Raw genomic sequence first — 12,368 nt, 5'->3', positions numbered from 1 at the left:
TACAAAATGAATTATTTCGTAAAAGCATTAGTTGGAAAGATGTATGCATAGAAACTTAGTTTATTTCCAAAAGAAGCAAATTAAGTTTGCTTAAATTATGCTTTTATTGCTTCTTCTTTGACAATGTCTAATTAAACTTTAGAGACAAAATATACACACAACTTAAACCAACAATGGTATAATTATACAAAAACACATAACAAGAAGAACAAAATATGAATTTTGAAACCCCCCCATTAAGAAAATAATAAAAAATGAAAAGAAAACTCTCCCCCTCTGTTCTCTCTATCCAAATTGAAGCCTCTCTCTGGCCGATCTGATCCCCTCCATCTTCAACATCTCAAGCAAGAAATCACTCCAGGCATCAATGGGGCCAGGCAAGCACCAGTGCACACAGTCATTATACAATGTCACATTCGCACTAGCCAAATGTCCATACCTGCTAGGATGCCCATCGGGCCTCAGCAGCATCGCCTGCGTCGTGTCAAGAACCCTAAATTTCAGCCCTCTCTTCCTCCCTTCCTTCTCCGCGGTCCTGAATTCCTCCATCTGAATCATGTAGAGCTCTAGGTTATGGCCGTCCAACTGCGTCTCGTTGCTCCGGAACGGCTTGGTTCTCAGGCAGTTCCCGCCCTGGTTCCAGAGCCCGTTCTCGAAATGCGACGGCGCGAAGGTCCGGAGAATGGTGGTTCCTTTGAAATTCTTGCGGCCGTTGATGGCCTTGAAGGCGGTCCGGAAGGCGTGGCGGTAGCCGTAGTACATTCCGAGGTCGGTGACGTTGGGGAGGAGGCAGTAGTGGCAGCCGACGATGCGGCGGTGGCGGTAGAAGACCATGGGGCGGAAGAACCAGTGGCCGCCGGAGAGGATGATGTAGTCGAAGTCGTCGATCTGAGTGGTCCATTCTTGGTCGTGCTCGTCCAAGTAGAGGTTGAAGAGGCCGGTCTGAGTGGGGCCGTTGGAGTCTCCCATGGCGGCTTTCACCAGATGAGGCGTCCAGAAAATGGCCATTGTGAAGTTGTAGCTCGTGTATTTCCATCTCTTGAAATTCTCATCCGCTGTCGTGGATACGTCTATCGGGTATTCCACCTGAAAATAATCACACCAAACACCAATTCAATTCAAAATTAAAACATTATAATTTTCATATCCTGTGAGTTTTCGAGCCCAACCTGGATCAAGACGCCTTACTTGATAAGCTTTGATAAGCTATGTTTATATTGGCAGAAGAAAGAAAGAATGGATTGAGTTAAATCAAGGAGAAATCATCCGTTCGTTAAAATATGCCTAAAATTCTTATCATTTGAGCCTACCCTCAAAAGATTATAGGTTCAAGTTTCTACTCTTCTACGTATTGGAGATTCATTCGTGATCTTAGTATTTTTTTTTGACAACATATAGGAGTAAGGATTCAAAATTATGATTTTTTAGTCGAAGATAGGTGTCCCAATAAATTCAACTAACTCAAATCGGTTGATTGTGGAAAAAGTATTCCTAGCTTTGAGTGGTGGAGGAAAAAAATGGGAGGACCGAATTCAAATATTAAAGGACCAAGAAGTGGACAAAGCTTCATGTAGCCCATAAAACTTTCAAAAGTATGACATCAAAATAGAAAATTTATTAAAAAAAGAAAAAAATTAAAATCAAAACACTTCTAAAACTGAAAATAAAAACCACATTTAGACATCAAAAAGTTAGTCACATAACTTTTTTTTTTTAATTTTTAAATTTTTTTACTATTTTTATTTAATGATTACACTTTTTTCTTTGTGAAAAGCGGTAATTAAATGTTAAGCATAATCAATAATTAAGCTCTGACGTGATCTGATATAAGTATTATTATTATCACAAATATGATCCCCCACCCACAATAACCAATAAGTAGAAAATTTGATTGCATACTTCTTTATACAACTTATTTTTTTATTGGTTTATTTAATTATATCTTAGATCTGACTATAGTTTTTTATTTAACAAAAATAAGTCGGAGAAACTTATACTTACTGGCATACAACAAAGTCTATTTTTTGAAAAAAAAACTTAAAATTTAAATATATCAACTTTCTCTCTCCAAAAATTTGAAAGAAAAAACTCATATTTTTTCCATAATAAAAATGTTAAAAATTTTGAATGAAAATAATGTCTCAACAACAATATGGTATGTACTTTGATAAAAGTTTGTTGGTCAAATGTTTACAATATTCTACTTCTCTTCTGACAAATCAGACCATTGTCGGCGAACATGTTAGAGAGAAACAGAGAAATCTTTAATGTCTGAAAAATACATGTGCAAAGTTATATATATATATATATATATATAGATTTTATTTGCTGCAAAAAGGAAAGTTATTTTATAATTAAAATAAAGGGTGCAACTTGTTCATTGTTATTATATAAAAAATCACTTTCATGTGAACATTATTCTTACACCACATGCTTTATATATATGAATACAAATAAAATGTGTGAATTTTTATTTTGGTTCATATAACTTTTTTTTTTCATTTTTTTAAAACTAGTTAGTGTGGAATTTTCATTTTATTAAATTATTAACAGAAAATTAAATGTGAGGTTTGAAATAGTTTCATATAGAGTTTTAAGGCAAAAGCAAAATATTTAAAAATTGAGGGATCAAAGTGAAATATGAATATTAAATAAAATAATAATATTTTCTTATGATATAATTTGGCTATAGGAAGGAAAAAAACAAGAAGACAAATCAGATTTTTGTATTCTTTTTTATGGGAATTGAAATTGGGGTCCCATTTGGCATTTGTTTTCTAATGAGAAAATATTATTCCCAAAGGCTTATCCATAAAATAATTTAAAACTCTCTTTTTGCAAAGTATTTTTATTAGTTAAAATGTCACAACTTATCAAGCTGGCATATCCTCTTATTCTTTGTTTTTTTCCTCTTAGACAAGAAAAGCTCAAAACATCTACTTTTCTATTTTATTACTTCCCCAAAGGTTTTTTCTTTTTTCTCTTTTTCTAGTAAATGTTATTAAAGTTTGGTTTCAAATCCCCTATAAAGTTTTATATTTATTCTTTTTTGATCCTCAAACTTTTTTAATATTTTGTTTTGACCTACATTTAAGTAAGTTTTTACTTTTCATCGGGCTAACATAAATTGAAAGTTTCATTTTTCTTGTTTTCTGGAATAACTATACTTTTCCTGTTTTCTAAATATGAGAAATAACCATAGTTACTGAGTAGAATGTTAGAAGCAATTAATTTTGACTATTTTGAAATACTTAAGTTTATTACGTCAAGATATTCTCTATTTTCTAACAAATTTGTGACTTACGACACTACTGCATATAAATGAGACTTGAATTTCGAGCCTCACGACATAAGATTGAACAAATGTGATGCATGCATTGCTGCCATATACAATTTATCCTATCTATCCATCTATCTACCCTTGATGATATGTATTCTTCAACATCAACCACAAAATTATTCATATTGGAAGAAGGTTGAAGAAAACAATTTACAATTATGGGCAATGGATTGGCTTTAGAAAGCAACATTCAATAAAAATAAAAAATAAAAAAAGGAGAGAGAGAGAGAGGAATGACATACATGGTTCACATGCATGGTTCCTCTCTGGCCTAGTTGTGTTGCTAAAAAAAATACAAACTTGTTGACATCAAACAAGTGCAAAAGATTCCCATTGCCTTTGTTTTTTTTTGTTTTTTTTAAAGTAATAATAAAAAAGTAATATTATTTCTTTAATTTTAAAGTAATTGTTATTTATGTCATCAAATCTACTGTCTGAAGTTTATAAAATGCCCTTTTTTCCTAGTTGATAAAGCCAGATTTGTGAAAGTTTTGGCAGAAAATAATTGGCCTTGGGAATTGCATTTGGATTCTAAACCCAATAATTAATTTATATCTTAACCTAAAAAAGTGAACTTTTATCAGTTGGGTTACTTTTAATTCAATCTTTTTAGTCACAAGATGCCTTTCACACCACACATGGGTTTTTTGCAGTTTTTGACTTTTTATGAAACTGATTGAAAATTGAATCAAAGCATAGTTTTGATCAATTATTAGGAGCTGATTTGATCATTTTTAATTTTTAATATAATTTTTTGGTTTATTTATATTTTTGTCCATAATTTTAATTTCTTTATCTTATCATTTTTCTTAAAACATCTTTATTGATTTTCTTACCATTTTTGTAATAGAAAAAACCCAATTCCCGAAGATGTTTTAAAAAGGAATAAAATATATGCAAATCACTATCAAGCAATGTCTATCTCAATATTAAACTCCAATTTTCAACTATATTATTTAATGACATTTCAATCATTGACCTTTTAAGGCACAAACAATCATAATATTGCATATTACTAAAACCCATTTCATAAAAGGGAATATATTCCAAAACCCATCTCAGAAATGCAAAAAACAAACCCAAACATCCATTAAAAAATCAATCTTTGAGCCAGAAAACAGATAAAAAACATATTATGAACAAAAACCCAGATAAAATACGACCAACCCAGATGAATATGTGATGAGAGATTCACAAAAATTCAAACTTGGAAATGGGAAGTAAAGAAAAAAAGAAAGTTACCCTTGAAAGAAGGCATATCAAAGACTGCATTTGGTTTCTCCCCACAGAGTCTCCAACAAAAGCCAAAGACTTGTCTCTCATAAGCTCAAGGAACTGAGAAGGGTTGAAAATGGGGAGTTCACAGTCATCAGGCTTCCATCTCCACTGCATGAATCCCCCGTCAGGCCTTCCATATTTCATACAATTTTGGTGCTCATGGATTGCCCAACATGAGGAGCTTGTGTAATATGGGGCATTGGGGTTTGGAACCCACTCTCCTGTGAAAATGTCACACTCCTCTAATTCCTCTTGTAAATTTAATGGCTGAATCTCATCACTTGAGTATGAGGATGGAGCTTCCTTGGCTGAGCTGTTGAGGAGAAACAAAGAGTAGTTCACAAGGTTGTATAGGAGTGGAATCACTGTGAGAATCACTAGAGAGAAAACTATGCCCAATGTTTTGTAGAGGGTGTAGTTTTTCCCTGAGGGAACCTCATTGCCATGGAGCTTCATGAGGAGAGAGAGAGAGAGAGAGAGAGATTTGGGAGAGTTTTGAAGAAAGAGGTGAGAGAGATGGGGAAGTTCTTATAAGATATGATATGGCAGAGTTTTCTAAAAGGGTAGTGGGTAAATGAGTGGGTGATAATATTATTCTAATGGGTTTTGGTTTTTTCTATGATTGTTAAGTTAATTACATGGGAGAGAGAGAGAGAGGGAAGTTCTAGTATGCAAAGGAGAGTTTCCAAAGAGGATTAAATGAGTGGGTGATAATTAATGAGATAGATTAAGAAAGTTTCATAATTGTTGGTTGGAGATCAGTCAAGGGAAAAGGAGTTTATGAAATAATGGAGACAAAATTAACTATTAAATAGACTAATTATATAAAAGAGAGCTAGAATAGCCTGGAAATTATGGACGGGGCGTGTGCTTAAATTCTATCCATAGAGAAAATATGCCATACACTGGATCAGATTTATCAGTATTTTTCTTCAAAGATACAACAATCTTCAAGAAAACTTTCTCGTATGTGAATCCTCCAAGAACAAGTAACTGAAAAATGGTTTGTCAAAAAATTACTCGTGGAAAGGTCGTCTCTTGCTGTAGTTCTTTTTTTGATCATCTCGTTTTTGAAGCTTCTGAACATGAAACACAAGAGAACCTCAGAGATCTCAAATGGTGAGGGATTGGAGAAGTTAATTGCTATGGTGAATGTTGAAGGGGAAATCTCTCTTTGTATGGTAGTTCTCATTTTTCTTAATTTGGGTATACACTTCTCCTTTTTAATAGGCAGATTATTTGTTAGCAAAGTCTATTAACCACTCCCTGTTTAAGAGGGAGAGGGTGGATTATTGCTTGCAGGGTTAATAGAGTAAAATAAAATGTCCAATAATTGTATTGGCAAGAATGAGAGTTTCCAAGGAGTAAGTAAATGAAAGTGGGTGATAATATTATAATTCTAATGGGTTTTGGTTTTGTGTGATTGATAACTCAATTGAAAGCCAACTTCATTTGGATTTTCCTTGAGATTGATATGACTTCATATAAATTCAAAAAGAATCATTCGTCTAAAATAATTCATTTTCTCAAAGAAAAAAAAAGAATTTAAAATTGTCATGACAGCTAGGTTGCTATATAATATAATCTTTTGATTTAATCAAAAAAACAGTAACTTGGATTTAATCTAACTTTGTGGTTCAAACTTCGATAAGATTTAGCCTTTTGAATAATATTTTGATCTATACTTTCGATTTTTGTTTATTTTGTTGCTGTTCATTTTAGTTTTTATACTTTCAACTTTTTAGTCTATATATTTTTGAAACGGTAATTCATTTTGGTTCTTATACTCTTAAAAGAAGTGACCGTTTTAGCGGGGGCTTTTCTCTATTATAATTTATAATATAATCTGTGCAGATTTGATTTTAATAATCAGCTTCAATGCATTATTAAAGTGGAATATTCAATTCAAATCATGCTAGGTAAAGATGAGCTATTGCTCTAGTTGTTGAGATGTCATTTAAATTGTAATCTAATTATATTTTGTATTCTTATAATGAATATCAATAAAATCAATTTTAAAATCTCAAATAGTTTAACAAAACTTGACCCCTAGATCTGTTCTCTTCACATAAATTGATTTTATGGGTTGGTGGCATATGATGCTCATTTCAATTGAACATTGAAATGTTAGCTTTGCTGCAAAATTAGGTTGATGCATGTCCAATAATTGATAAAAAGAGAGGCCTCTTTTATGGCACTATAACTTGTTTCAATAATTACACTTACCAAAATTTTTTGACTTACAACCTCCCAAGTTAAATGTTAATTATATTCATATCAATTCACATCTTCTTCTTTCCTTTTCAATAAATTATTTTGCGAGATTGAAACATGATCAATGATAGATACAATAAATCTCATTGTAAATCTCGTATCAATTCATTTATTAGAGCCATCGATCTAACATCATTTTCTTTCCCTCGAAAGCATTTAGAAGATGAATTGAACTTTTTTTTTCTCTCCAAGGATAGGTGGGGATGAGTTTTTCAATAGATCCAAAAATACTATCTTTTCATAAACTAATCCAATAACAAAGTTCATTAAACAAAATGGGGAAAGTAGCTTTCTTCCTTATCTCTAATAAAACAAAGAATTGGAAGGAAGTTGATGTGCCATTTTACCAGAAGGAGGCCTCCATTGACTTTTTGCCTCAGTAGGTACAATCTGATTTCTGAGTATCTCACAAATTTCAAAGTGGGATTACTGAAAACATTGAAATAAAACTTTTGAGAACATTGGATTCTCTTAATTCATCACGTGACAGATTCCTGGATCAAATGATGTATCACTGAACCAGAAATGATTTGGCTTTGATATCAAATGTGAAGTTCTCTAGTTCAAGAGTTTGAAAAGTTGTATTTGATAATGAACTTACCATCAATGTTGACAGAGGAACATAGCAAAAAAAGGCTTTGCAAATTTGGGGAATGGCACAACAGATGACCTGGATAAGGCAGATGAGAAAACTCAGTAACATAAGATTATCTCAGATGGTACATTAGGCTCATCTCCGACCCGGGTTTCCACCTCGAGGTGGTGCTTCAAACCCACCACCACGACCAGGTGGCGTCGAAGACTCGTAAGGAGCGGTGTTTCCAGGTGCAGCATGCCCTGTGACACCTCTGGATTGAACATCATAGCCAGATCCTCTGGATGGATCGTAAGTAGGTAACCCGGGCATATTGTAACCTGGTCCTCTTTGTCCATCATAACCAGGTCTTTGTGAATCGTAAATGGATCCTCTCTGTCCTTCAAAACCGGGTCCTCGTTGGGGTCCTCTCGCTGCATCATAGTTAGATCGCTGTGCAGCCGATCCAGTTTGAGGTCCCGCATATGCAGTTGCACCAGCACCGGATGCAGCACCTGCAGTAGCAGGCATCGGGCCACGTCCCTATTGCACCATTTCAATCAGTAACAAATCACTAGGAAAGTCAAAACTCAATCAACATACTGTATAGTATAAATCACTTGTGATGTTGTCTACACAAGACAAAAAAATGGAGAATGAAAATAACATCCGTGCGATTGAATACTGAAGTTGGAGCGTGGAGCTGGTTCTAGTATACTTGTCAACTGTGTTTTGATAATATAGTAATAGAGCTTTGCTAAAAGAAAAAAAAAAGTAATAGAGTAGAAAGGTTTGGAAAATACTTCATCGCCAAAATTCCACCAATTTTCGCAATTTCCAAGTTGAGGATTACACAAGATTTTCTTGTAACATAGTCTTTTCTTGCCAAGGAATCCTCTTCTGCAACCTCTGGTCTCCATTTTTTCCTCCTAAACATTTGAGAACTTTGCTAGAAATGGCTCATTAATGCCATGGTAGGAAGATGGGAAGCTAGATTCTAGAATCAATTTACACTTCGCCCAAAAGGCAAAGCTATTGATCACTTGTTTCTATACTGCAAGTGCAAGTTCCATGCAGTAGGGTGGTCTTTAACTGTTTGAATCTTCTGGGGTCTCTTTCTGCTTCCCTAGGCTCATAGAGGATTGATTAGTAAAGGTCCTCTCCAATTGGTGGCTTAAAGGATAAGGCTAGAATTCTTCGGATGTGCACGGTGAGAGCTCTATTGTAGCTTATATGGTGCCCTGCAGAAAAAATTCTTTTGAAATCGTTGTGTCTTTTTTATACTAATCATGGCTGGAAAGCCTTTTTGAACTATTTCTCTTGGGTAGTCGTCATCTCTACCCCGGCACCTAGGCTGTTTCTTCTTTGTTTCGTTTTTAACATTGTATCTTATGTAAAAAAGTTACGCATCGTCCAACATGGGATCCAATAACTATTGAAATGTCCGACTGATATACTCATACATATAGATGGACCACCGAATCACTTCCATTAAGATAAATGAAAGGAAAAACAAAAGCCCAAATGAAACGGAGACAAAATCACAAAAGGAGGCTCCGATGGTTAAAAATCAATACTAAATTAAAATTATAAAATAATTTAGTCTATATACACCTCTCGTTGTAATTCTTACTTACACAAAAACCATGTAAAAAGGGACAACAATGAAGACATCCTATCCAACAATGCTCTCCTAAGGTAGAAAGTTGAAAGAAAGCTCGTGCCCAGAGAGAAAATGAAAGTGATGCACCGTTATTTACAAAAGACAAAACACATTGATGGGGGAATAAAGAACATATGGGAGCATCACCAATCCAAAACTCTTCCCAAAAATGGACCATAGAACCATATAGGTGAATTTTGGGAACTTGAGAAGACACTGCGAAATTGCTTTCCACAGGTTGCTAAAAGTTCCCTTGTTCACTACAGTAACGCCCCACTTATTAACATGTTGCCCGCACTTACCAAAATCCTATGCCACAATGCCTAACGTTCTAAAGTAAACCTCCATGACCACTCCACTTAGCTAAAAGAACAAGATTCTTCCATGATAAAACTCTAATACCCCAACCCACCATTCTCAATCATTTTGGAAACAAACTCTCACTTAACCACTTAACCAGATGAGAATTGAGAACCACCCCACCCATAACTCATATACTCTCTCCCACAGAATAATTTCTCATAATTTTCTACAAACCGAGAATGGAATCCTAGATAAAGAAGAGAGTAAATAGGAATATCACTAAGGATATATTGAATTAAAGTAAGTCTCCTCCTAGAGAAGAAACTAGAAAGCTTCCTCCCAGGAAGACAAGTCTTTTGGAAACCTTCTCAATAATCAGATCCCAAAACGAAGAACATCTAGGATCATGACCCAAAGGAAGGCCTAGGTAGACATAGGTAAGAAAGAGACCTCACAGCCTACCAAAAGGTGTTTCTCATTTTTACATGAATAGTAAGAAACATACAAAAAAAAAAAAAAAAAACTATAAATTGCTGAATATAATAAATTCCAAACAAAATTAGTTCACGACAATCAGAACATAGAATATGTGACAAACAAACCTGTGCAACACCATAGCTTTCTTCATAAGCATTTTGTCCAGCTGGATTCCCAGAAGCCTCTATTTCATTGTTCTGGGTAGTACCATAAGGTCCACCTACATGCAGGTGTAAAATATTAGTGGTAGACAAAGTAGGAGGAATTTAAGAGGGATGAGATTATCCGACAGAAAGTCTGAAATAGAAGTAAGCAGGAATACCATGTCTTCTCTCTAAACTAGTAGTATTTGTCAACTCTGCCCTAAGCTTCTCCAGTTCCCTAGCCATGGTGATATAATTCTTTTCCATCACCTGAAGTGACTCAAGATGATCATTGTATAATTTTTTCTCATAATCATAGGTTGCCCTGCAAGGTCAATAACAAGGTCATGGCATTTTCCAAATGAGGAACCTAACCCGAGAAGAGCTAAGGAAACAAGACAAGCTAGGGCAACATCTACAACCACAAGCCAGGGGCCTAACCAAAAATGCAAACAAACTCAACCATAGAATTTGAGAACTGAATTTGACTGAATCTACCAGGCATCATACACGTGAAATAACTTGAGTAGTCATGAGCAATCCTAAAAATTCCCTATAGAAAGTAAATGCTATAAAGATAACATACCTACAATGCTGATATTCCTGCCTCAAACTCTCAAGTTCTGACATCAAAACTGGAACCTGCTGCACGTCTGCATGGGCCCTCTGAAGGTCTTGGGTCAAATGTTGCACTCTAGTAATAAGTTCCTGCCTTGCTACAATCAAGTTCTGTGCATCTGCTTTTGCTTGCTGTAACTCTACCTTAATTGGCTCAGCTGCTTGTACTTCAGCTTCCATCTTTGCAATCTTATCTGAAAGATTCCTTGCTTGCTGTTCTCTTTCAGATTTCACAGCTCCGATCTGAGCGTGAAGAATCTGCAACTCATGCTGTGCAGCAGCAAGCTCTTGCCTCAAAGTTCCATGGGTAGCAGCAAGTCTCTGATTCTCTGTTGCGAGTTTCTGTATCTCAATATGTTGCCCAGCTAGCTTCTGTTCCATTACTTCTGGAGGAGGCAACATATCGAAGGGAGGAAAGACACCTGGCGGAGGACGTATTCCATGACCAAATGGTTCTGGATGCAGTACACCAGAACCTGGAATAGCTCGCCTTGCATGTGGAGGCGGAATACGACCTTTACTGCCCATTTTTAATAGCTATGAGTCACCTGCGTAAATCAAAATCTAACACAGACTCCATTACTACAGGCCAATGCTAACCAAATAGTAAATAGCAAAAAGCTTGGACAAGTACGAAAACTCTTAAATATTTAAACTTTAAAAATAATCTTCATTCAAAACGATAATGCAGAACACCAAGAAAACTCTGGCCTTAACAGAAATGAGCCCATAAAGTGATAGGGGCAGACAGAGAGTAATTCATATCTGCATCAAAATAAATGAATCTTAAGCTGAAGAGAGGACATTTTTGCACCTCCTCCCATTTAGCTTCCACCCTCTACGGCCTCTACAGTTCATACATACCATGCCACTACGATACTAAATACGACACAATAAACAAACACTTCGTAACCTAAATCGTAAGGTGCAGCAACTTTACAGCGAACCCAAAATCGAATTCGTTAAAGAAGACGCATCCAATAACAAACAGAACTTGGAAAGAAATTGCATAAAGAACACTCGTTGAGGTGAGAAAATATATACTGTCGAAGAGCCACGGAAAAACTAGATACTGGTAATTGATGGACGGGAACATGAAAGAAAAATCTAGGGTTTTCAAGAAATGACAACGAAGATAAAACCGGCGTTTGCTTACCTTCACCGAATACTCCGGGCCGGAAAACTCGTCGGCGGACGTTGAAATCGGAGAGGTAAAGAAATGGGAAGATGGCCTATCGGAAGGAGTTCTTCACCAACCCCCGCTGCCACTGCTTAGTAAGGACTCGCCATCACACCCAATTTTTTAAATTACGGAAATTTTTATTTTTTATTTACGTAAGTTAATTATTTAATTTTATCAAATTAAATCCAATCTTTAGTTAAGGTTAAAATTGACCAATTGTGTTAACAAAAAACAATTGATAACTTAAAGTCTAGATTAAGGTATATCTACTAAAAATTGTGACTCGACCAAAAAAAGTAGAAGTTAAACAAAAAAATTCGTAACAAATTTTAAATTAACAAACTTCAGCACAGGCTTGCTAAAAAAACTAACAATAATAAGTTAGAATTAAATATAAAATTGCATAACATACCTATTGTTGGTTACTAAAAAAAATTAATTATTTTGGGAAAAAAAATAATTGCAACAATTTCATAATCATTTTAAAAATATGTACATAAAATGGAAGTTGCGAA

The 12,368-nt window shown here is 34.9% G+C and overlaps 2 protein-coding genes across 3 annotated transcripts; both read right to left on the bottom strand.

Annotated features, from left to right (window-relative positions):
• Positions 1-152: 152 nt before the first annotated feature.
• Positions 153-5,171, bottom strand: LOC111006174 (protein trichome birefringence-like 19). Its single transcript, XM_088122665.1, has 2 exons — positions 4,583-5,171; positions 153-1,086 (listed from the first exon to the last, which is right to left on the bottom strand). The coding sequence occupies exons 1-2, from the start codon at positions 5,072-5,074 to the stop codon at positions 286-288; spliced, it is 1,293 nt and encodes a 430-aa protein (XP_087978791.1). The 5' UTR covers positions 5,075-5,171; the 3' UTR covers positions 153-285.
• A 2,159-nt stretch (positions 5,172-7,330) lies between these two features.
• LOC111006485 (sarcolemmal membrane-associated protein) lies at positions 7,331-11,984 on the bottom strand. Of its 2 annotated transcripts, none has more exons than XM_022278451.2 (5): positions 11,827-11,984; positions 10,639-11,234; positions 10,232-10,377; positions 10,035-10,129; positions 7,331-8,009 (listed from the first exon to the last, which is right to left on the bottom strand). In XM_022278451.2, the coding sequence occupies exons 2-5, from the start codon at positions 11,196-11,198 to the stop codon at positions 7,623-7,625; spliced, it is 1,188 nt and encodes a 395-aa protein (XP_022134143.2). In that variant the 5' UTR covers positions 11,199-11,234; positions 11,827-11,984; the 3' UTR covers positions 7,331-7,622. The 2 variants fall into 2 exon arrangements, with proteins under 2 accessions (XP_022134143.2, XP_022134145.2); XM_022278453.2 differs by having other exon boundaries at positions 10,639-11,218; positions 11,827-11,983.
• Between the last annotated feature and the right edge of the window lie 384 nt (positions 11,985-12,368).

This window comes from Momordica charantia, assembly GCF_013281855.1.
Source record: "Momordica charantia cultivar OHB3-1 chromosome 4 unlocalized genomic scaffold, Mcharantia_2.0 BLBB01000004.1, whole genome shotgun sequence".
Lineage (NCBI taxonomy): Eukaryota > Viridiplantae > Streptophyta > Magnoliopsida > Cucurbitales > Cucurbitaceae > Momordica > Momordica charantia.
This window is presented reverse-complemented; position numbering and strand designations above follow the sequence as displayed.

Coding starts and splice junctions, on each gene's coding strand:
- LOC111006485 (XM_022278451.2), bottom strand. CDS start 11,198: ATGGGCAGTAAAGGTCGTATTCCGCCTCCACATGCAAGGCGAGCTATT. Junction 10,378..10,638: donor CAGGAATATCAGCATTGTAG/GTATGTTATCTT, acceptor TTGACCTTGCAG/GGCAACCTATGATTATGAGA. Junction 10,130..10,231: donor TAGTTTAGAGAGAAGACATG/GTATTCCTGCTT, acceptor ACCTGCATGTAG/GTGGACCTTATGGTACTACC.
- LOC111006174 (XM_088122665.1), bottom strand. CDS start 5,074: ATGAAGCTCCATGGCAATGAGGTTCCCTCAGGGAAAAACTACACCCTC. Junction 1,087..4,582: donor TGATATGCCTTCTTTCAAGG/GTAACTTTCTTT, acceptor GATTATTTTCAG/GTGGAATACCCGATAGACGT.